The sequence below is a fragment of the Epinephelus moara genome, chromosome 7 (assembly GCF_006386435.1).
Source record: "Epinephelus moara isolate mb chromosome 7, YSFRI_EMoa_1.0, whole genome shotgun sequence".
In the NCBI taxonomy this organism is placed as follows: domain Eukaryota; kingdom Metazoa; phylum Chordata; class Actinopteri; order Perciformes; family Serranidae; genus Epinephelus; species Epinephelus moara.
Window position 1 is genome coordinate 13,749,932 of NC_065512.1, and position 24,800 is coordinate 13,774,731.

The 24,800-nt window shown below is 42.0% G+C and overlaps 1 protein-coding gene across 5 annotated transcripts in view; it reads left to right on the forward strand.

Moving 5' to 3' along the window:
- Nucleotides 1–24,800, forward strand: part of fgf14 (fibroblast growth factor 14) — a 171,090-nt gene that overhangs the window by 114,262 nt on the left and 32,028 nt on the right. For 4 of the 5 annotated variants that reach the window (XM_050049078.1, XM_050049081.1, XM_050049080.1 and 1 more), the window contains exons 2-3: nucleotides 2,607–2,717; nucleotides 5,550–5,653. In XM_050049078.1, the coding sequence (XP_049905035.1) occupies nucleotides 2,607–2,717; nucleotides 5,550–5,653 (215 nt within the window). Of the gene's footprint in view, nucleotides 1–2,426; nucleotides 2,442–2,606; nucleotides 2,718–5,549; nucleotides 5,654–24,800 lie in introns of those variants that run through there. The other variant, XM_050049082.1, reaches the window with a different exon arrangement.

Consider the following 24,800-nt stretch of genomic DNA (forward strand, 5'->3'; position numbering starts at 1 on the left):
GATACGGCAAGAGTCTAATCTACCAGTTAGCTCCGCTGGTAGCTAAGCGTATACGTCACCCCGTGTATTGTTCCGATTGGTCGTAGTGTTATTCAATTGTGTGCAGTGATATTTACAAATGCATGCTTGGTGCTGCCCCTCGAGTTGGGCTATTTTCATTACTCATGGCCAGACCCTAAATCTTTCTAGATTTGGGTCTGGATTTCCAGGCTACCTCTCACCCAATGTCAGCTGGGATAGGCTCCAGCACCCCACGACCCGCACGAATGAACAAACAAAAAATACAGCTTGCTTACCATACACGACAATGTGAGTTTTAAGTCACACACTACAAGATTTTGCAACTAGATTCCTTTTGAGATTATTTCCCAACGTGCACTTGGTGGAAAATATTACACCAAACTCCCTTTAAAAAATATGACATTTAAACAATTCCTTACATGTCTGCAAAAACACATAACTCTAGAAACATAAGACAAAAGGTGTCATATGTCGACAGTGCTCTTGGTAATTCGGCATCAAGATTATCTATGAAAATAAACTGTATGTGCGCACAAACTTAACATTTTTTATTTTGTTAGCCTCAGCTCACTTCCAGCCTCTGTTGGTTAGCTGCGCTCTTTTAGTGGGAGGAGACAGTAGGAATAAGAGGGGAACAGTTACAAAACTTAAGACCTCTCTCAAAATAAATACCAGTTGGCAGATCAAATGTACGCCAAATTAAGCATAAACTCTTGTTCACTCTACAAGTACCCGTTTCTCCTCCTTTGCCTCGGTATAAGAGACCCAAGACTCGTTAACACTCTTATGCCCCCCTGGAGTCCCCTTCATGTTTACCGTCTACCCGGTTTTCTGCTTCCTGTTTGGTGCTGAAGAGAGCGCACCTATTGGTTGCAGACAGTGTCCACATCACTGAACTTCAGTACTTGCGTGAGCCAAGGCTAAAAACTCACCATATTATTAAACAACAGAAATGGCAAGACAAGAAAAAGACTTATATAAAACAGCTCAGGCTGAGTTTTGTGACCACCTGATGCTAAACAATCAAGATCTGGGAGTGCTCATGATTTTATTCCAACGTTAGAAATTTGTTCACTTGAAAAGTCGTTAGCTGTAAAGCTGTCAATGATTGTAATGAACATTTTTGTAGCTGTAGCCCTGGCATGAAATTGACGGTAGGAAACAGAGTCTGGGCGATACAGAAATACCAGCTGTCTCCTGTTCATAATGGAGAGAATCCCTCTTTGTGTTACTCAAGTTCATCAGATAGCACCCAGCAGACAGAGAAAAGATGACGGCCTCGCGGTGACATCTTTCTCTCGCCGAAGATTTGACTGCACTGAGTATTATTGTAAACCAGAGAGATACTGTCACCGTCCTGTCAGCCTGCTCAATGCGCAGCCGAGGCACTCTGACAGTCACATTCTGCTTTAGCCACCTTTTCATTGTTCTGGTAAGGCAACAAAGCGGCGCTGTTGAATGCCGTTGTAGCGCTATAGCTGGGATACACCGGCAGAGAGGCATTTTCTCTCCTTCTCAGGCAGCAGGGAAAGGTCTCAGAGCTCCCTAATGCCATCACCCGGCAGAGGCATTTCAGAAGAGACTGCCTTGAGCTGTACACCAACAGGAAAAAAAAAGCCTTTCTCTGCCCTCAGCAAGACCTCTTGAGTTCTCCTCTGTGGCTATGCTCCCTCTCTATATATCTCTCATTTTCTCTCTTTGTCTCTCTCTCTCACACCCACACACACATGCACACACACACACACACACTCACACACACACACTCACACACATACAGTTGCTTGCAAGGAGCATGGTTTAGGCTCAGGTGAAGTTGATTGTTCACTTCCCCAGGGCTTTCTTAGAATGAAATCCGGTGTGATGGCTGTCTCTACAATAAGACTAATGTTGATGCTATATGACCCCAGTGGTTGTCCATGTACACACCCAACGCACACACACTCACACACACCAGATGAAGAAATATTGTTGCACGGCTTGAGCACAAGCAATACTTTCCCAGAGACATCCCAAATGTGCAGCCACATTCTGGTTTATTAAAATATATCCTTTTAAGTTTCCCATTCCTTTACTTTTTACATTTTCACTTTTGCCAGCTGAATTGCAGCATGACTGGTTCAGTTTGCAGTGGCGCTGGGCAATTTAACCGCAACAGTGATTTATTTACAGTAGATATGTGGCTAATTCCCCGGTTGGGTCAGCTGGAAGGGACGCTCTCACATCCTACACACTAAGGACCCAGAGAGGGTGCTGTTGGGTTCATTATGGGAGTCAGGCGACCACAGATTAATTCTGCTGCCTATAATTGGATGGCCTATCTCTGAGCAGGGCAGGGCTTATGTGCCCAGAAAGTTGGCTGTGGGATTTGCCTGTGAACGTACACAGGAGTGCTGTGAAATAGTTCTGCCTGGTGTTTCACGGTAGTTAAAACCCTCTGAAAACAACATAGTACAATATATTCGCTATATGAAAGCATATTTCTTGAATTTGGTTTGGTGTAGCAGTCCTGGTAACAAGCTTTGCATCATTTGCTGATTGCTAATGTTCCCCCCCTCCTGTTCTGTCTCCCTCTTTCTCTCCTGCAGATCCCCAGCTCAAGGGTATAGTGACCAGGTTATATTGCAGGCAGGGATACTACTTGCAAATGAACCCCGATGGCTCTCTTGATGGGACCAAGGATGACAGCAGTAATTCCTGTGAGTACCTTGACAGTGTTTGTCAGCCTTCTAGAGCAAACATCTGATAGTTGTCAAGACGTATCTAGTTACGTGTTCTTAAAGGTCCAGTGTGTAGAAATTAGGGGCATCTATTAGTAGAAATGGTCTATAATATTAAGCACTATGTTTTTATCAGGTTATAATCACTTGAAATCAAGAATCGTGTTTTCGTCACCTTAGAATGAGCTGTTTATATCTACATATGGAGCAGGTCCTCTGCCACAAAGTCTGCCATGTTATTCTGCAGAATTCCAGAATGGACAAACCAATCACTGACTCTAGATAGGGCCATTCACATTTTATTTTGCCTTTTGAATTGGCCACCATAGATCTCCTATACGCTTTGCACACAGAGTTTCAAGTCTGCTAGATGCCACCAAATCCTACACACTGGACCTTTTAGAGGTGCTGTATACGACATTCAGAACATTAATATAGCAGCAAACACTATTTGCAATGTAAAGATATAGTGGAGGCTTCCTAAGCAGAGATGAAGTCATGCTACCTCTGTGTAGGTTGTAATAAGAGCCGGTCTGGCCGCGCGTGCATGTTCCCACTGGCTAGCTAATAGCCACCGCTCTGCGCTGTGCTCATATGGCGGTTACTGCTTAAAACCTCGTCCCGACCCACAGTCGTAGATAGGGCTGCAACGATTAGTCGACTAATCGATGACTAATCGACTATTAAAATAATCAGTGACTATTTTAGTAGTCGACTAAACGGTTTGAGTCAGTTTTCATAGAAAAGTACTAGAAATTTACCCCAAAAATACTCTTACTGCAGCTTCTTGCATTCAAATATTGCCAGCTTTACACACTCTCCCGTGACAGTGAACTAAATCCCTTTGGCGTGAGTACGAAACAAGATGATATAATTTTGGGGTTTGGGAGAGACAGACTGACATTTTTCAACATTTTAACACATTTTTAGATAAAATGATTAGTTGACTAATCGAAGAAATAATTGACAGATTAGTCGACAATGAAAGTAATCATAAGTTGCAGTCCTAGTCGTAGAAAAGCATGGTGCGGAAAGGTAACCGTCCAGCATGGATGTATGAAAATAACTAGACACAGCACTGGAGATGGGACCCCGTTCTTTCCTATAAAAGTTGCTCAGTGGTGCATGAAGCCAAAACATACTGCTGCCACATCTAAAATTACCCAGATGATCAGCACTGCTTCTGCATCATTAGGCCCATAGAGCAAGAATGCTAGAGACTTCTGCCGGCCAAGCCAGCTTCTTTTGGTATAATGCTCCATGATCTTAAATTGTGCGACTCTTCAAACTTTCAAAATGCCATCAAACTGAATGGATTCAATTCTGATAGTACAATGAGTCATTTTGCAGGGGTTGTGGTGCTCAAAAAAATGTATCCACTGATATGCAGGCATCTTTTTTCCAATGTAAGTCTATGGGGAAAAGTCTTTTTTGGCCCAAAAGCATCACATAACAGACTCTGAAGTTCTAATTCCACTGTTTGGCCACTATGAAAATTGGCTTCAAAGCCTGGTGCACATCCTGGGGGCCTGCACTCTGATTCCCATCCAGGTTAACACTGTTACCTCTGTCAGCACTGTTGTTGTTGCCATAGGCTGCTAGTCGACAGCTCAGCCACCTCCATATTGAGAACCATGTGCAGGCAATCACAGTTACACTCTCAATCATAGATATGCTCTGAATGTCCCATACAGCTCCTTTAAAATCTGTATAACTTCCTTGAACACAAAGGTTTTATTTCTGGAAAGAGCCTTCCTCACTTCCTGAGCTAGATTTATCTCTCAGGTGCAGAAAATGAACCGGCAATCTACCTGTCACGTTTCTCTAACCTTCAAGCTAATGCCTCCCCTCATTTTTCAGCCTTTGGAGCAAAACTGTCTCCTTAAATGGCAGCTATAATATCACACAGACTTACCCTCCTCTCTGAGAGGGAAAGTGGACCAGGAAACAGTAGGCTTAACAGGGAGAAAAGGGTATTATTAGCTTGTTCTGGCACTGCTCCTCTGGCGCTCCAGGCTAGGTGGTTAATTTGATTCCAGTGCTTGGTGCTAACGCTAGCCTGACACTCCACATTGTGTCACTTAACTCCTGTCAGCATGAGGAGATGTGGCACATGTCACATCTGATAGGCTGAGGGGACTTATTGAAACAGCAGGCAATACATATAGTGTGCACAAGAGATGGGTCATATCATTAAAACCACAAGATCAAATCAAGTTGGCACCGACTGCTCCACATTAAATCTGACATTTTCAGAATTGGCCAAAAGCCACCAAAAACCCAGTGGTCATGCAGTACTTCTCTCAGCTTCTGTCTCAAAACCTGCCAATACCAATTACTCACAGGTTCAGCAGAGGCCATAATGCACCTTTAAGTCTCCCATATACACGCACATAATGTCAAAGTCCTGTTTTTTTCTCACCAGTACAAACAATAGCCATTACCCACCAGGCCCAAGGAGTCTGCTACAACAACAAAAGGCCTATTAGATCTGCCACGCACCAGTGGTGGCCCCAATTACAGCTACTTCTCAGGTAGCTCTGGGTGGCCGTGGCTATGCTAGGCTAGTCACGTTCGCCAGCCATGCTGCAATTCATCTTCAGAGATTACCTCAATGCAACAGCTAGCAATTGTATTATCTATGCTTTGTGAAGCAGTAATGACAGGCAGCTCGCATCTGGATGATGAATTGCACGATAATGTTTCAGTGTATTTAGAGTTTGCCTAATGGTTAGAGCCGTCTATGGTAATGATGTTTGGTGATGTTTTTATGTATGTGTGTGTTTGCCTGTTCATGTGTGTGTCTTTCAGCTTTGTTCAACCTTATTCCTGTGGGCCTCAGAGTTGTCGCCATTCAGTCCGTGAAGACAGGGTTATACATCGCCATGAACGGGGAGGGCCATCTGTACACATCAGTAAGCAGGCTCTTCTGTTCTATTGTCAAATAAATGAGCATGTCTTGATAATGTACTTTATTATGTTGGTACATAAGGGCACACAAAGGACTGCATCACACACAATCACAATGCATTATGTTAAATACGTGTCCCGATTTAAGGTGTGTTTGTATCTGTATTATGTGTGTTGTATATATAAAATATAATAGAGATTCAAATATAGATGTAGATATGGATTCAACAACACGACAAGGATATTTACCACGTTTGCAACAGGATAATTGCATTTCACTGAAGGTTAGGGATCCTATTAAGGAAATCCATGCATACAGATTTCTATTCATCAGGTTAAATGCCCCAAGAGTTTTCATCCCAGATGCAAAAAGAAACCATTTACATCAGGTGACATAATTCAGGACGAACTCATATTTTGCTTTCTCACAGGGGATCTGCGTTCGTGCTATTAGAGAGTAGTATTATGTCTGTTAGTGTATAAGAATGAAATAGATGTATGCTATGCAGAGATATACTGTGACAAATATGTTTAGCATCATATAAACAAAGTCTCAAAAACCCCAGGCTTCTGAATACAAAAGTTTGTATTTCGTAGCATAGTCATTCCCCAGCTGCCAGTACACTGCTAATGTACATTTAGCGACATGCTAACGTCAGAGAAACATGTAATCTTGGTTGCCCGTGTAGTCAATTTCTCCCCAAGCTGGATCACATTCCTTCTGGAACATGTCCAGCTGTGTTTAAAGGCTTTTATTGGTGACTTTTCATGGTAAAAGGTGCTGCTATACTTTGTTACAGTTGTTTCCAGGCTGCAGGTACACAGCTACATGTAGCTACATGCTAACATCTGGAAAATATAATCATGGTTGGCAATGTTGTTTATTTCTTCATGATTTCTGGTCATATTCCTGCTGGAACATGCCCCGTTATCATGCTGCCATAAAAGTGCCACTATTCTCTGTTTCAGTTATTCATCAGCTGAGAGTACGCTGCTAACAGGCATGATGCTACATGCTAAAATCAGGGAAACATTTAATCCTGGTTGCTGATTTTGTAAATTTCTCCCCGATTTTGGACCAGATTCCCGCTGGAAAGTGTGAGATTGTGTTTAGAAGCTTTTATAGGTTATTTCTAAATGGAGAAAATGTAGTTATACTCTGATTAAGTCATTCCCTGACTGCCAGTACACTGATAATGTACATTTAGCTACATGCTAACGTCAGAGAAACCTGTAATCTTGGTTGCCAATGTTGTTGATTTCTCCACTACTTTGTATCGAATTCCTCCTGGAAGATGTCCAGTTGTCATACCATAGTAAAAACTGTTGCAAATTCTGTAATCTTCGACGCTGATGTTGTACATTTCTAACATTACCCAGTTTTGGATCATACTCCTGCTGGAACATTTCCAGTTATGTGAAGAAGCTTTTCTTAGTGATTAATGGGAGATAGTGCTGCTTTACTCCGTTACAGTCATTCCCCAGCTGCCAGTACACTGCTGCTAACGTACATTTAGTGACATGCTAACGTCAGGAAAACCTGTAATCTTGGTTGCCCTTGTAGTCAATTTCTCCTCAGTTTCAAATGCTTTTCCCGCTGGAACATGTGCAATTGTGTTTAGAAACTTTAACTGGTGATTTTTAACAGGAGAAAATGTTGCCATACTCTGTCAATGTCATTCCCCAGCTGCTAATAGTACTAGCTAATGTACATTTAGCTGTATGCTAGCATCAGGGAAACATGTTATCATGGTTGCCCTTCTCGTTAATTTCTCCCCAGTTTCGGATCATATTCCTGCTGGAACATATCCTTTTAACACGCTTTTATTAGTGAGTTTTCACAGAAAATGTGCTGCTATACTCAGTTACAGTCGTTCCCAGGCTGCAAGTACACTCCTACATGTAGCTACATGCTACCATCAGGGAAACATAAACATGGTTGCCGATGTCAATTTCTCCCTATTTTAGATCATAATCCTGCTGGAACATATCTGGTTATGTTAAGAGTCTTTTACTAATGACTTTTCATGGTAAAAAGTGCCGCTTTTATGCGTAAAGGTGCTCACAGACTCGTGCGTACTATAAGCGGAGCGGACTCCGCGAGGAATGTCCACAGTCATTCGGGCTTCCATAGTCGAGTGCACTTCCGCGTTGTAGTTTCCTATAAAAATGTCCATGAAAAATCCCCGCGATGTGAAAAATACACGCCGAGCAGTCTTTTGTGTGACACTGGTGTGCGGAGCGGAGCACAGGGCTTGCAGACCTCCGCTTTTAGTCCGGACAGACCTCCGTGGAGTCCGCTCCGCGTACGTTCCGCCCGAGTATGTTGGGACCTTAAGAGTCGTTTCTAGGCTGCAAGTACACTGCTATATGTAGCTATATGCTAACATCAGGGAAATGTAATCTTGTAGTTAATTTCCCTGCAGTTTGGATCATATTCCTGCTGGAAAATGTCCGGCTGTGTTTAAAGGCTTTTATTGGTGACTTTTCATGGTAAAAAGTGCTGCTATACTCTAGTACAGTCGTTCCCAGGCTGCTGGTACACTGCTATATGTAGCTACATGCTAACGTCAGGCAAACAATCTAAAACGGAGCGTCTCAGACAGAGCGTGAATACAGGTGCTCCAGCACAGACAGTATGAGGAAAATAAAATGTTTTGTGATCATCAAAGCATGTAAACATGTTCTATTATAAACCCAAAGCACGTATGTATGTATGAACCTGAAAACGAGCATTATAGGTCCCCAAGTGTCTGAAATGCAGCGCTGTTGTTGACCAGAGGTAGGACATCAGAGCAGCCATTCTTTTTCACTCTGTAGTCACCCACTGTTATTGACTAACTCTCTTCAGAATAAACTAGGCCTCTGCGGGCTAGACAGCCAAGGGGGTGATAAGACCTTGCCCGGCACAGATAGTGCTTCTCGTCTCACTCCTCCACTCTGTCCTCTCCCAGTCATTCAAATCAATCAGCAGGAAGAACATTGGGAGTGCTGCTCCTCTCCCAGACAGGAGTATCCATCAGAATCACTGTCTCCTCTTCCCTCTGTCCTCATGTTCCTAATCCTCAGAGCGCAGAGCAGGGATTGCCATCTTATTCTTCATTTTATTACCTTGGAGGTTTAGAGGGGCTACTTCTCTTACAGTACAATGCACCGGTATTCCACTGGAATTCTCTCATACTTAATCACTGCTTGACTTAAGCCAGGAAATGAAATTCATTTTAGGAGGATTGACCTAGAATCCTATGGATGTAGTTAAGGAATGGCACAGTAGGGATTATGAATTAATATATTCTATGGGTGCTTTTTATACCACATAACACACTGGACAGTATAATTTGCACGATGCGTTGATTACACTCAATCTTTTTCGCTTGCAAACACACACTTCAGCACGTGTGATAGCATAGCAAGAAATACAAAGCCTAATTGTCAGACCTAAATTTTAAAGATATGCACACTTTAAACAACATGTTTTTATTATTATTAACCAACTGTGAAGGGCAATAAAAGCAAAGGCAAAAAGACAACATTTAAAAATTTGCAAAACCATAGATCAAGGATAAGGATAGATCTGAGAAAAGGTTTAAAATGGTTTAGAAACAATTTTAAACCCAAGAATATGGAGCAATATTATTTAAATGCAGTACAGATAATCTCTGCAGTTCAGTGCTTCCTCAACATAATTAGTGCAGATAATTGATTTAGATCTGTATTAGGATTAATGCCCAGCACATACATTAGTAGTTACAGCTGTATAAGTCATAAATCTGACTATAGAGCTCCAGATGTGGCACACACAGGCCAGTCACCAGGAGAAGATTGTACATTTCTGCACACCATGGATATGTTACAGTTGTGTCTTTCATATGAATCATATCAGTATCATATCAATGTTTCTGAAGTGATGTTGCGTATGAGCTGACTTTGTCATCTGGAGGTGGAGGGGATGGTGACTGGCGTGACACCAAGGTAAGACAGCTGCCAAGCTTCAGGCTCCAGCAGGCCACTGTTAGAGCAGCTTTTGTGCTGCAGAATCTCTGTGATTTTAGCAACCCATCACCACTTCTCTTGCGGCTTTAGTGCCATTGAACAGGGATGTTTTTTAATCGACCCCTCACCGCTTTTCCAGTGGGTTTTATGCAGCAGTACATGGGTGTTTTTTTTAGTGACCATTCGCTGCTTTTTGTTGTTGTTGAATGTGGAAAATTTTTCTGTCGCCGCATTTCCAGTGGCTTTTGTGCCGCGAAAGTAGGTGTTTTCAAGTGACTTGTCGCCACTTTTCTGGGGAGTTTTGGGGCCGCTAAGCTTGGGTCTTTTTCGCAAACAGTCGCTGCTTTACTAGCAGCTCTTCTGATGTTGACAGTGGGTGTTTTTAGAAACCTGTGGATGCTTTTTTTTACTGGCTTTTGTACCCCTGAATGTGGGTGTTTTTTAGCTACACATTGGGCTTTACAAGCTGCTTTTATGCTTTGGATGTGCGTGCTTTTTAGTTACCTGACATTCTTTCAACAGCAGCTTTTGTGCTGCTAAATGTGTGGTTTTTTAGCTACCTATTGCCGCTTTTCCACAGCTTTTGGGCTTCCAAATAAAAAATGATATTTTTCTAACCATAACTAAGTGGTTTTTGCAGCTAAAATAACCACACTTTAATGACAGCATAGTTAGAATGAATAAATAAATTGTTTAATTTCATGTCTGGCCGTTTCAACATGGCCCACCCGTTATGGGATTATGGGTGGGCCGCGCTTTGGAAAGCAGAGCTAAATGGTAAACAAACATGGCAGCACACCGGTAAGGTAAGACAACACGTTTACATGTCATTTTCTATATGTTCTCTGACATTTATCCTAATGATATGAGGCGGTCTTTGTGGAAAAAAAGCTTGTTTAGTGGACTAACTTTGCACTTGAAGGTTGCCCGTTCACTTACGTTTTAACAGGTCTTACGCTACTATGCGCCCCGGCTGTATCTAGGCTAACGGCTAACATGCTAACTATTATTTTTATGTCACTAGTCACTTGAAACAAATTTAGGACGATAGGAGACAGGTTGAAATAAACCGAAATTTCCGTTTAAATTAAATCACATATTAGCAGTATTTGTCAACCCGTGTTATACTGTCTACCTTTTATATCTCTTGTTTGTAGATTCAACTTGTGATCGCTGTTGGTCCACAAGGATTGTGTTTGGCACATGGTATTTTAGTTTCCCATCATGTGCCACGTTTTACATTATCAAATTGTGAAGTGTTTTGATGTCTGGTAGTTGATAACATGTGGTCTGGCACCTCTGTACTGCCTTGATTGTTGTCGTGAAAACTCACATCCAAGTGTTAATTGCCAGACGTGCTTTACAGATAATAAATGCTGCTGCTAAGTGGCTTTCAAGCTCACCTACAGCCCTGCTTCTGCAGCAGTATTTGTAATAGTGATTACGTTACTTCAGAGAACTTTTATCGTGACGTGTTTTTCAGTTATTTTGTCTGCCGGACGAGCAGAAGTGCTGTGAAGTGGGTCTTGACGAGCCTGTTCAGGGTGATGTGTTCCTCCAGCACAGTTTGCCCTGTTCCTCTCTTCACACAGCCCCCCTGCTCCATTTGCAGCTTATTTCTGTGCTAATGGAGGTTCTGATCAGACCTCAACTACCCAGCCACCCACTCAAAGGTCTCTTTCTGCTCCTTAGTGTGTGAATTACTCCGGTAATGGCAGCCTTGTAAGATGTTCTTCATCCTCCTCCTCCTCCTCCTCCTTCTATCTGCCTCTTCTGTGCTCCTCTGTAAGCAAGGTACAACCATTCCTCCCATTATCACTCCGTTCCTTCGCGAGCGAGGGTCTAACAGTCGACCTTTTCTACCCATTAAGGGCATTTGATTATAGTGCACTCACATTTTCACAAACTACTTTGAAGGTTATATTAATGCAGAAGAATGCGTTGCTGGTGAGCCGGTGGGGTGCACAGTATGTAGGGAAAATCTGCAAAAAAAACAACCTGTTTTTATGAGAAAAAGTGCTCGTTCTTGATAAGTCCTCATTTCCCTGCAGCCTGGTCATTTTTATTAACCAGAATTCACTCGGTCAGTTGTTCTTTCACAATAATACATTACTAAGGCTTTTACCGTGATGACGTGCTTTGATAATGAGTGACACTCAATTTTTTAAACAGACGAGGTAAATCAAAAGGAGAGTGCCACTCTTTGAGGAAATAGATGGAAAGCCCATTCAAGGCCTCTGGTAGTGCATCATATTCTTTTGTGCGAGGCACCTAAGGCGCAGCGTGCGGCTCGAATGACAGAGATAGCATCAAAGTGACTGTGCAGCCCGGCACAAAGGACACACCATGGAATAAAGGGGAGTTCAATCATCTCACCCCTTTTTTAATCTGCTCCTTTTGTATCTAAGCCAATAAACTCCCAGCTAATTTCTCCTCCAGGCTGCTCCCTGGATCAGACATTTCTTCTGAAATGTAATAAGGGGAGAGCTTGTTGTAGGAGGTAGCGGGAACAGGACTTGTGCTTGTCTCTGGGTAAATGCAATAAAAGTCTTTACGCCAAAACAGACAAATTCAAACGAGATAAAACATAAAAACCTTAATTATTCTGTAGGGACTGTGATATTCAATCTCCCCAAAAAGCAAACAAGGAAGTGTTGGATTGTATAGTTTTGTTACACATGATGAAATGATGGTGCCAGAGAATGCAACTCCCCAGTGCTGATTTTGTTGTTGTTTTCCTGTCCTGCTAATACAGTCTCCTACCATCTCTCAAGTGTAAAGGTTGGGCATTTCATGGTCGGCTGGTTTTCTTTAGAGCTACTTCCCCGTTCCCTCCCTTCACTGGCGTCTCTCACTGCAGGCTTTCTTTATCAGGAGTCTGCACTTGTTAGTGCTACCTTTCATGATTGTCAAATTGACTTGCCACATCACTTGAGTGGCCCTTTTAGAAATGGAATCCTTGAGAGGACCAATCTGGAGCAGTACAGTGGCTTTAGATTCACTTGTTAGAGGCTGTATCATCAGCGGTATGAACACAGACGACTGAGGGCATCTCTTTCCTGTAGTGCCCAATTCAGAACGTATGAAAGCTCCGAGGAGCTTGGTGTGAGGGCTCCCTCAGTTTGCATCAGTATGTAAATGAAAGCGCGTGGCGGCTGTGTGCAGGGAAGAATAGAAAAGAGCGGCTTATTCAGGAGTCAGTGGTGTGAAACCAAGAGAGTCCTTTGAGAAGCCACGAGTCCCCCGGGTTTGGGTTTTTGATATTTTCCCCCCAACATTCTTATTCATCTTCAACCTCTTCGGCCGTTTTTCTAATGCTGCTCTCAAATGTTCAGCCTGTTAGGGACATCCTACCATGGACGCCCTCTGCTCCTTTGCTTTCATCTTAAGGTGTCTTGCAAGAGACCTGGCATTTCATGGGTGGAAAATTCAGTTTCACCTGATATTAAAACGACCTTTAAGTGTGGGATCACAGATTAGGATATTTTTTAAAAAAAGGCCAATTTGAAGTAGGTGTACATCCATGTTATATCTTCTCTATCTATATGGGCCCTTCCATTTCTATAGTTAATACCACTGATGGGTAGGCCTCTAAATTACCCAGTCATAAGCAGAGAAATCAGTTCATTTCAATAAAATCACTGCAGCAAAGTAAATCCACGCTTATCTTTTGTTTCATGTTCAACTTTGGTGAGTCACCTAAAATAATTCCATTAACCAATAGCATACTGCCGGCCTGTTCATCTACTGGCCCATGGGCCACATCAGGCTCAGAAGCAACCTCCAAGCGGCCCAGCATACAAACATCTAATGTACCAGTATGACAAAAAAAACTACATAGAATGTCTGGAAGAAGCTAGTGAGTGAGTCATCGTGCGGATAAAGTGGCAGTTTCAGCAGGTATCACAATAAGTTATTTTTATGAAAGTTACCAACTACAGATTGAAGTGTAAAGCCCAGTTCAGACCAAAGACTTTCAACAAGACAAAACCGTTTTAGAGTGTTGCAGAGAAAAGTTGCAGAGGTGTGAACTGGCCGTCTGAGCTCAACTCGAGATGGCTGATGGTGTCACCTGCAACTCAGCTGGTTGGCGGCTGCTTTTAGAACTAAAGCATGTCACCTGTTTCAACAGTCAATCGGCTTGTAATGAAGTCAAATCAAAACAGCTGCAGACGATGTGTTCGCTTCCTGCGGGCAGTTGCTCCGTCCCTGCCGAGCCCTCTGTTTCCGTCATCATGTGTGCTGGTGTTGGTGCTTATGCCCCCCCCCCAACACACACATTCTCATTGACTGATTTATCGGCGCTGGTTTTTAATATTATCTTGGCGTATTTATCATGAATACAGTCCACCTGATGCTCGTTTTGTTTCTGCTTTTCACCCTTTCATCACTACTACAAATGCAGCTGTAGCCAGTATGTCACTATCACTGTCCTCATTCATATTTTAAGAAGCTACAAATTATATTCAGCCACAAAATAAACCTGAAAAGCTGAAAATCTTAACAGAAGTAGAGAGGGTTGTTGCATAGAGATGATACACCATCTCATCTAGTTGCATTAGTGAGAACCAGCAGGTTTTTAGAACGTTGCAGAACGGCGCATTGCAAGTAGTTGCCTGTTTTAACTTGTCTCATCGAGAATCTTTTGTCTAAACTGGGCTTAAATTCAAATATGAAAAACGTTATTGTGGCTATACATTTGCGTAAAGGCATCAGAAATTTAAATACACGGGCATCAACAGAACTGTGGCGCCTCTTCACAAGTGTGTACAATCACACGTGTGTTCATGTGTTCACATGTGCATTAAGGCCAAATGCAGCTTCGTTGCCCAACAGATGGCTTTGTGTGAGCATGTTTTATTGGTGTTGATTACAGTTGTGCCATGAATGAAAATGATCTCTTTCACAGTTTCATGGAAGAAGAAACACTCAAGGTGGGTTGTCAGGAGCACCCCTGGCCTGCCCCTCTTAATGCAAATGTCTCTGGCATTTAGATGTGAATTACTGGTAATCTCACGTTTGAAAACTACTCAAACGTTTGCAGCAACTGTTTCGACAAGGAAGGAAGGTGAATCATTATTCAAACATTGTCTTGATTGCCGTCTCCTCACAAATATGAAGAAGAGTCATCATTAGCCTGGAAGAGAAAATAACAAGTAGCTGAAGTGGCACAAAAGTGGCACCCGTAAATGAAATGAGCAGAAAATAGGTGTCTCTTGTGTCATCATTTAGGGATTAAAACTTACTTAAATGTTATTCGTTATGAACTGTGCTCCTAAAAACTTCCTGTTGGTGTCTTAAACCACTCAAACAAACTCACAGCCAAACATAAAACACAATAAGAGCAGAAGCAGAGAAGGGTGCCCACCATTATATCGTCCCAGTCCCACAGATCTGCGGTACCTATAGTAATTACTCAGATGATTTCGCCTCCAGAGGAGTGTCGGGCTCCGAGTCGAGGTGGGGGGGACCTCATTATTTCCAAAGCGGTGCTCTCTCCTGCCTTTAATGCAGTGTTAGTGTCAAGAAGGGTGGCGGCCATAAGGGCTGGAGGGAGAGCAGCTTCATGCATTAATGAACAACAAGGTCGGAGGTAGGCGTCAAAGCTGAACTGGTGAACTGTTGGTCGGGGCCAAGAGGAGCTAAGAATAGACACACCAGTCCTTCAGCCATTTAATATCACTGTGGTTATTAATGGCTTAGTAATGGATGGACTCTCTCGGCTTATTAAAAAATGTTACAGGTCGGAAAACACACATTGGCAGGGTATTGTTATTTGGCAGAATCATGTTAGTTCAGAGTGGAGTTGTCGTTTGGGATGTGCCAGAGGAAGCAAGAGTTGTGCATCACAGCAGTGAGTCACCCAGCTCAAAACAGGGAGTCCCCCCACAGTGTGTTTGGCTATACTCATGGGAATTATGCCTCTCTGAACAATAAATCATAAATACACAACACAGCTGATTTGTCCTCTATCTCTTTCCAGGTCAACAGCTTAAGGTCTATTAATGTCACCGCTCCCCTTGCTCCTCAATCACTCTGCTATTCCCCTGTTTATTTAAGGCAATTAAGAGTCGGCAAGTGCAGCTGTTTTCTGAATCACTGGTTTACATGACACATATTTATGATATGCAGCATAGCAGCGGAGCGGCTGAGTTCGCCGAGAGGAATACCTGGGGATACATAATGGATCAGGGAAAGTCTTTTAACACTCAAAGTCCAGAATGTCACCATCCACCTGCCAAGTTGTGCACCAGTGGGTGAAAGGCTTTTACATGGTCCCGTACTTTTCAGACGTCTTGGTAGAATTTTAAGATCATATGTGACATCTGAGTACAAATAGCGAGATATTTATCATGTAAATAAATGGTTTTAAAATCCAACTGTTAAAATGTATGTTACATTCGGACAATGTAGCTGTTAAGTTGCCAAATAAATGCCAGACAATTCAATTCAATTCAATTTATTTGTTACAGGAAATCATAAATATGGTTTTAGTAAAAGGAATAGTTGTCGGTTCCTTCAGTATTTAGTAGGGGTGGGAATCATCAGAGGATCCACAATACGATATTATCACGATAAGTAGAGTATCGCGATAAAATATATTGCAATATATTGTGATTTATTACCTTTTTTTCCAACTGTAAATTATGTCCCAAAGGAAAGTGGACTAAAAAAATCAATTACTTACATTAATTTTATAGGCTACCTTAAGTTTAATTTGTATTTGTAATATTAATAATTAATATAATGAAAAAAATCGACTATTGGCACTGTGTGACGATATGATATTGCCACGCTAAAATATCACGATACTATGCTGTATCGATTTTTTTCCCCTCATCCCTAATATTTAATAGTGGTAATAAATAATAAATGTCAGTGTTTAGGATATGGCAGGGTCATCATCCAGTCTCCTTAAGGTTTGACGATAGGAGATCCGTCTGAGCCTGGTGTAACCGGTACCTTCTTCCCGACCTCAGCAGCATGAAAAGGCAGTTATCCGGGTTGCTGGGATCTTTAATGATTCTCCTAGCCTTTTTTTGGCAGTGTTTGGTATAAACATCCTTTATGCAGGGTATAGTAGCGCCTAGAGTGTGCTCAGTTGAACAAACCACTCTTTGCAGGGCCTTGTGGTCGTGTTCGGTGCTGTCTGGGAGTGGACACTTCTCAGTATTTATTCAGTATTTGAGTATTTTGAGCCCAGGTCAGGCTCCCAGTGATGTCGACACCAAGGTATTTGAAGCTATCCTCCCTCTCCACCTAGGACCTATTGATATTAAGGGAAGCATAGTTCCTAGCTTCGTCCCAAAGTCCACTATCGTCTCCTTAGTTTTGCTGACGTTCAGGAGTAGGCTGTTGTCTGGACACCATTGGGTCAGGTCAGGCTGCCAGGTTGACCAGCAGAAGAGCATTGTGCATTAAGATGGCTAGCATTAGCGTGAGAGGGAGCATCGGAAAGATTCAGCCATGTATGTTTGAACCTCGGTCAGACACTCAGATGAGGAGTCTGTTTTGAACCAAGATCAGCGACTAGTTAGCGTATCAGGATGTTAACTGTAGTTAGCATCTTTTATTCATGTTGTTTGTTAGCTTTTTAGCTTGCATGCTAATTGGCATTTGCTGACACAGCATCAGTGGTTTCTAAACATACAGTAATATCTGCTATGATCTGCTATGAAAAGTTCACACTCTACCATGTTTGCTGTTGAAACGTAAACTATGTTAATGCAAACTCTCTCAGGTTTCTTTGCCGGTGTTGTGTCAAAATCTGCTCCTCCATTGATTGATATGTGTTTCCCGTATAAGACGGGGATTGGCTTTTGTATCTTTGATGTAACAAATCTAGGTTACCCACGGCATGTTTGAACCTCAGCTTTAAAGGGAAGTGCTGAGGAATGTGAAAGAACTTCTCTAGTGACAAACTGTGCACAGATACAAGTCACTACAGTCAAGGTCATTCTTTTGAGGGGACATAAACATAAAGAAAACACATTTTTGAGCGGAGTGGGGCTTGAAATAATTTAGTTTTCACAGCCTTGTTTATTCACTGTGTTCATAGAAACAAAGATGAACTCAGCCATAAAGGTTTCCTCACGCAGAAAAGATGGACTTTTATTTTATAGTTTATTTTTCTGATAACTACATCACTGCATAACTCATAAATGCTCAGACAAGCTTCATATTTGGTTATTCGTGATGCTATGTATACATGCAATTCATATTCTGTCACACTAATTTGGTCACACATGTCCGGATTTGGTTCAGTTATAAGGCACTTGGGAAAGAGCTGTTTTGCAGACTATGATGTAGAGCCGTAGAGGCAGCTCCGTGTGGGAGTATGTCTTCATTTGCACACCATACTTCTTGCCTTGCTTTCAACGACATCAGGCTCGCTCTGGCCCGACTCTCACACATGGGCAATTATTTTTGCTAAGCTCGCTGCTTGCTCCGAACACCTTGGAAAACACTGCTTGTATTAGCAATTTATTTTTAGAAATTAGGAATTTTGTATTTTGAAAATTAGAATAAGGGTAAAAGTCTGGAAACACAAATATCTGTCCATACTCTCTTTTATTTTTTCCATACTTATCCAGACCTAGTAATCACTAAAATCAAATTCCATACTTTTCCATATTGAATAACAACCCAGACTTTAAAACGTATTGTACATGGATTTTAGTGAGATTCCAGCAAAGCTCCCTTAGTTCTGTTGGATATGTGTAGTATGGGAGCACTGAGTTCAGGCAGAGCACTAAAGTCATGCATGCATTAGCTGATTGGCATCAGCTGCTTCATTGGTGCTTCACTATCAGTGGATCACTTGTTCGCCTTTTGACGACCAGCTGACTCATATCATTCAATCATACTTTATAACCACCTTTTTCCAAAACTACTCTGCTGATTCTCTGATGCTAAAGCATTTCTTGATGCAAATAGCTAATTGCTGATTTAACTAAAATTTAATTTCTATGTATGTGTGCGTAAGGGGGGAATCATTCTCCCAGCAAAACCTTTTCTTTAAAGGCCCAGACACACCAAACCGACTTCGTAGAACTAGTGTTGATGAAGGCCCCCTGTTCAGTCCCCTGACTTTGCCATGTCTCGGCCACAAGTTGCACATGAACACACCCCAAAGACTACAGCCGATGGCCAGCCGGCCTGTATGTTTTCCACCTGCATGAGAGGAAGTAACTCCCCACACCAACAGACGGCGGTAGTCTGTATTCGCCATTCAAGAGGGGAAACTGGCCAGTGAACAATAACACAAACTATCACAGAACGTGTCTGCGTATGAGCTCAGTGGCTAAAGAAAAATAATCTTACCTTACGTAACACCTTTGTTTTGACCTCACTCCCTTTTGACAACAGGTATTTGTTTACTTTCCTCACTTCTGTTTCTCTTCTTGTGCGCTGAGCTGAACTGCCAATCAGAGTGATTAATTCGCTGATGGCCGCCACCGCCAATTTAACATGCTGATTTGGCAAAAAAAAAATTAGAAGATGGGGGATGATGGGCAACAGTGCAGGACACACCACATCAACTATGGTGACTGACACTTACCAACAACTGACCGTTGGCTTTGTCTGCCAACAGATAAACAACTTCAACGATGCATAAAAGGGATTTCTGGGATGTCCACATATTTGTCTGTCTATTTGCTATAAACTGTCAAATCCTTAAGTATCTATGACCGAAATAAGTCCTCCTAATCCCCTCTTCTGGTGTCATAATTTCAGACCAATCAACCAATTCTTGGGTTGTGATTCTGCTCTAACCTGAAGCATACTGTAAGTGTCTAATATACTTGCACACAACTTCAACGTGTGTGCATTGGGACAGTGTCGCATATATGTAACCAGGAAATACGTGGTGCACAAATAAAACCTGGAAATGAAAACATATTTCTCAAGTGACAAGCTGTTCATATACTGTTTTTATAGAACTGTCTGCCAGCTTTTGCTATCAAATTCTTTGCTGTAGTTTTAAGGCATTGCTCTGGTGATGGCCCCACCTCAGTGCTACACAATGTCCTTTACCTCCTAGTGCTGTACTGTACAGTTCCACAGTTATAGACGTGTGCTGAGAGCTTCCGTAAGCACATGTGGACATCCCAGAAATCCCTTTTCTGCATCCTTGAAGTTGTTTATCTGTATCTTCATATAAGCATGTTCCAGCTGTATTTCTCCTCCGTGAGTGGGCCGACTTTCCACCACGGTGGCCATCAGCCAACTATTGATCTGTCAGCTAGAGCTTACGCTGAATCTCCCCCATCCATCTGGGATAATCCTTACATCTCTATTAAAATGGAGTGGCCAAAAACACACAAAACAGGGGTTTGTCGGTTTGGTATGGAAGCTGTGGAGAAAGCTATAAATTATGTGCTGCTGACAGATAATGGGAAAGCAGGAGACTGGAAAGAATACAAATACAGCATCGACTGGTTGGGAGAAGGAGAGTATGGAGGGGAAAAAGAGAGAGGGAACTCAGAGGTGTGTTTGGCAGGGAATACCCTGCTGTGGTCAATATAATCAGTGTAGCATGCAGGCAACCTCTGCGTGTTGCCCCCATTTGTCAGTCGGTCCTTCTGCTAAAAGCATTCACCATTTTGAGCAACACAAAAACACATCATCCAACAAAACCAAAAGCCCTTTTGAATCTCACACAAACGCACAGAAATATTCATTTATTAACAGCAGTTTAAAGAAAACCTAGTATTTGTGATCTCCATGGCCTTGTAATAAGCTTTTTAATAGACAAGGGAGTCCTAATCTATCCATGAGTGCTGTGGTTTACCAACAGACCTCCTGTTAATACCTCCACCTGCTCCTCATTCTCTACACTAAGTGCTTGAATTGTTAGATACCGAATAAGATGTTCCAAATTAAGCTAAATTGTGGTTTTGATTATGTATTTCATTACCACAAGTAATCATATTTTAATACCACTCATGCTGCGTGGTAATCGAAAATGATTACCTTGTATTTTTGAGTCAAGAGCTTTCAATCGTGAATTAATAAATAACAAACCAATAAAAGATTAGAATAACCTGCTTCTGAAGGCCATCTGAAAATATTTAAAGTCAACACCAAAAGGCCTTTTCAGCAATTACTTTTAATCTCGGTGAAGCGATGTGAAGAATATGTCTTTATATTCTCCAGCCAATAGTAGCCTGGGAGAGAAAATAACACATTTTTTATTTTGAGTGGCACATTTGCTAATTACTTTCTGTCAGGAGCTCAACAAAATAAAACACTGTCACTGAAATTAACATTCACAGCTGCTGTCACTAAGTTGCTTGGATTTGAAGTGGATATTGGCCTAAAGCCTGCCCTGCTGCTGCTACAGGAGAAACAACTAGGCCTCAAGCAATTCAGTGGTGACAATGACGACAATGAGAGGTTGTTATTGAAGGAATAAGACTTTCAAATAACACTCACTGTCCTGTATAATATACAGATCGGTCATACAGTAACCCTTGATCAAGTTTAACTTACTTCTGGAGTAAAACAACCCAACACGTTACATTTGTACATTATTTTGTAGCGGCTATGTTCAAACTTAACATTTCTCAACAAGGCTCTGGTGAAGGTGTGGTTAGGTTAAGGCACCAGAAACACTTGGTCATGGATGGAAAAGATCATGTTTGGCCTAGAACGCTCACGTTTAGTGTTACAAGAGGGTACCATGGCTCAAACACAAGAGGTGGCTGTGAATCGGAGGGAGAGCAGGTCGTCCACCAAAGTCCTGTTTCCAACAAGCAGTACGGTGCGGTTCAGTTCGGTACACTTTATTTCTGTTTCCACTGTGAAAAGTTGTTGATGGTACCAATGGAACTGTTCCGTCCTGTCCCCATTTTGGTCCCCCCTCTGTTGGGGTACCTAGCACACAGATCTGGTACTAAAAGGTGGAGCTGTGAACACTGCGGTCCGCTGATGGGTCAATAGAGGACGCCCACATTTAAGAGTACTGTTTGCGGTGGAAATGCTAGGGTCTAGGTACCACGTCTGAAGGGTTACTTCTAGTTCCAAAACTACGATAGCGAAAGTGTTTGGTGGAAACAGGGCTTAATAGCAAGGTTGGCGATTTGATCCCCGGCTCCTCCAGTCTACATGTCAAGGTAACAAGATGCACGATGGCAAGACACGGAACCCCAAATTGCTCCAGGTTGTGTGAGTGTGTTTGAATGTTTAAAACTGTGATTGAAAACTTGTATGTTGGCCTCAGCCACCACTGTGTGAATGTTTGTGTGAACAGGTGAATGTGACAGGTAGTGTTAAAGAGCTTTCAGTGGTCGAACGACTACAAGTGCAATCCATTTACAGCTGACAACTTCATGCTGTGATGTGTTGTAAAAAACACCCAGTTTCAGTGCCACAAACGACACTAGGAAATGCTACTATGTTAGGTTTGGTTTGGTAAAAAAAAATGCACGTCGGGTGCCACAAACTCTGGTAAAAACATTGTAAAGGGGTTGGCAAAACACAACCGGTTTTGTTGTTTGTTGGTCTGCATCTTGGAAAGCGTCTCCCCTAGATGTCACGCCATTAACCATTGCCATCTCCTCCTACTGCCTTTCCCTCACACTAAACCATCTGATAAGGTACCTGCAGCTGTAACTGGAACAATTATAAGTTAGAACCTGTGCAGACTGGTCACTGTTGATTACCTTGATGCTTAATGTGTCTAACTACAGCAGGGAAATGATCAGTTTCCCTGCTGTAGTTAGACACATTAAGCATCAAGGTAATCAACAGTGACCAGTCTGCACAGGTTCTAACTGCAGCAGGGAAATGATCAGTTTTGCCAACCAAAAACTGCCACAATACTTTTTGGGAGCAGCTGTAATTTGGTAGGTAGTAAGTCAAATAATCATAGTCATAAGCCGTGACCACAATCGTTGTTTGGGATGCACCCCAGTGCCACTGTCACCTAGCAACCAATACCAAGGCCAGTTGTTTTTGTGTGATGTCTTGAAGCTGTTTGCATTGTTCATTATCTTGTCAAAGAAACAACCAACCCACGTCCATCAGAGTATATTTTGAAATAAGTTAGGTTTAAAAATGGTCTGCAGAGTTGAATGATTCACCGCTGATGACTGTAACGCTTCCTATTTACCCTTCTAATAGCTACTATTCAAATCAGCCGATACTACCACTCACTGATTCAGTCACTTGTTTTTATAACCTTTGATCTTTTACCTTTAATTGGCCTCAGCAAGATGTATTCACTGCGAGCACTCAGAGCCTCTGTTGATGTCTCCTCGTCTCCAGTGCTGTTGCCTGTATTCTCTTGTTTTCCTTTGAAACAGCTTGAAAAATGTGTGTTCAAAGAGTGGGCCTTTATACTTTTTTTTTTTTTTTTTTTTTTACCATGCATGTTTTTGTTAGCAAGTGTGAGTATAAGTGTGTGTTTACACCACTGAGCCGCAGAAATGAAAGAGAAACAGAAGAAGAGTAGGCGCAAGGAACAGGGGATTCAGATTCTCATCTTTGTTCCTGTGCGAGACCCTCAGAGGATATGTCAGTATGTGGAAATGTAGACGGCATCATTGTCATTTCTCCATGAATACATATTGCAGTAGCTATCAGAGCCTGTTCACTGCATTAATGACCCTAGTTCTGGCCTAATTGCTTTCCCAGTGTGTAAATGTCAAGCACCATGCAAATACAAATGGCAGACTTGTGCTTGTTGCCTCAAGAGCAGTGTAATGTGCAAATGAGCGGTGGAGGGATGAGGGCTTGTAAAGCAACAAGTAGTCCTCAGGAACTCGGTATCCAAACAGTGACTGGATGCGGATCACTTGTAAACTCAGCGCAGATCGTGCACTTATCAGTCCTCTTGGTTATCTGTTTCTCTCGTTCTGTTATCACAGTTTAGGAGTGCATATATTTAGCCAATTCATATTAGCCTCTTCTGCCTTGTGGAAGTATTTTCCTTATGTGGGCTTCGACCAAAGTTTGTAAAGTACCTTTAATGAGACCATGTTTCCTGTAGGAAGGCCACAACTGTAAGAGAGCCAACACAACCCACAGGCTTACAGTTTGCCTGGGTAATTATTTCTAATTGTTTTTTAAATGTATCACATTTTCTTTTATTATAATGCAAAGAAAAAAAAATCAGAGTGGATAAATGAATTTTGGCTGCGCAGGCTCATGCACACCTTCAGTTTCTTGATGACAGGTGTACAGGAGAAAATGTCTATCGGCAAGAGAAGACAGAATTCTTGCACGCTGTCCTGTACTTTTAATAAACCTTGCTTTAGAAATACAATGTTTAAATCCTTAGACCTGGCTCAGGTAGAGCTTTTTGGCTTTATCTGATGAAGGTGTAAGGACCAGAATACAATGTTTTGGTCCTGAGACCTTCGCAGGGTAAGGCCAGGAGTTTATTGCAAGTAAGGGACAGATATGGGAATCTTCTCTTCTTTTAAAAAATAGGAATATCAAATATTAGATGGTAAAATTACCACATGGAAGTTGATTTAAAAAAAAGCCGGTGGATCAATTACTTTTGTTACTTAGATACTCGAATATTCTTCAACTATATCTAGTTGCTATAAAATTTGGCACAGATATCCAGGAAGCCCATAGGAAGACTCCCAATGACTTTGTGGATCTCCTGACATTTTCTCCAGCGCCACCATGACGCTCTAGTGTACAAGACAAATTTCAGTGGGTTTTTATTGGCAATCAAGTGAGATCAAATCAAATGAAAAAAATAATTTGATTTTGAGTGTCTCGACAACTATGGGATTGATTGTCACAAAATTTGGCACAGACATTCACGCACCCCTTGGGTTGAATTGTAATAACGTTTTATGACCCAATAACTTTTACTCTAAGGCCATCATCGTGTGAAAGTTTAAACACCTTCCGGAATGATTTCGAGGTGTGAAATCAGCAGCTCATTTGCAAATCCTCTTTATAGCCTTACGTTTTCTCACTCAAAGTAAATTCTGAGCTGTCTTTGCTACAAGTGCTACTACAAACTGCAGTGAGCCATGTTTTATTGCAACAGGAAACACCAAAACGTTTGGATGGGTGGGAAGAAACTGGTAGAAAAGATTTTTGTATCCTTACATCTATGCAGTTTTTCACTTTATTCTCAAGCTTTCGGTCTATTCGACATTCATCAGTGCATGCATCAATCAGCAGTGG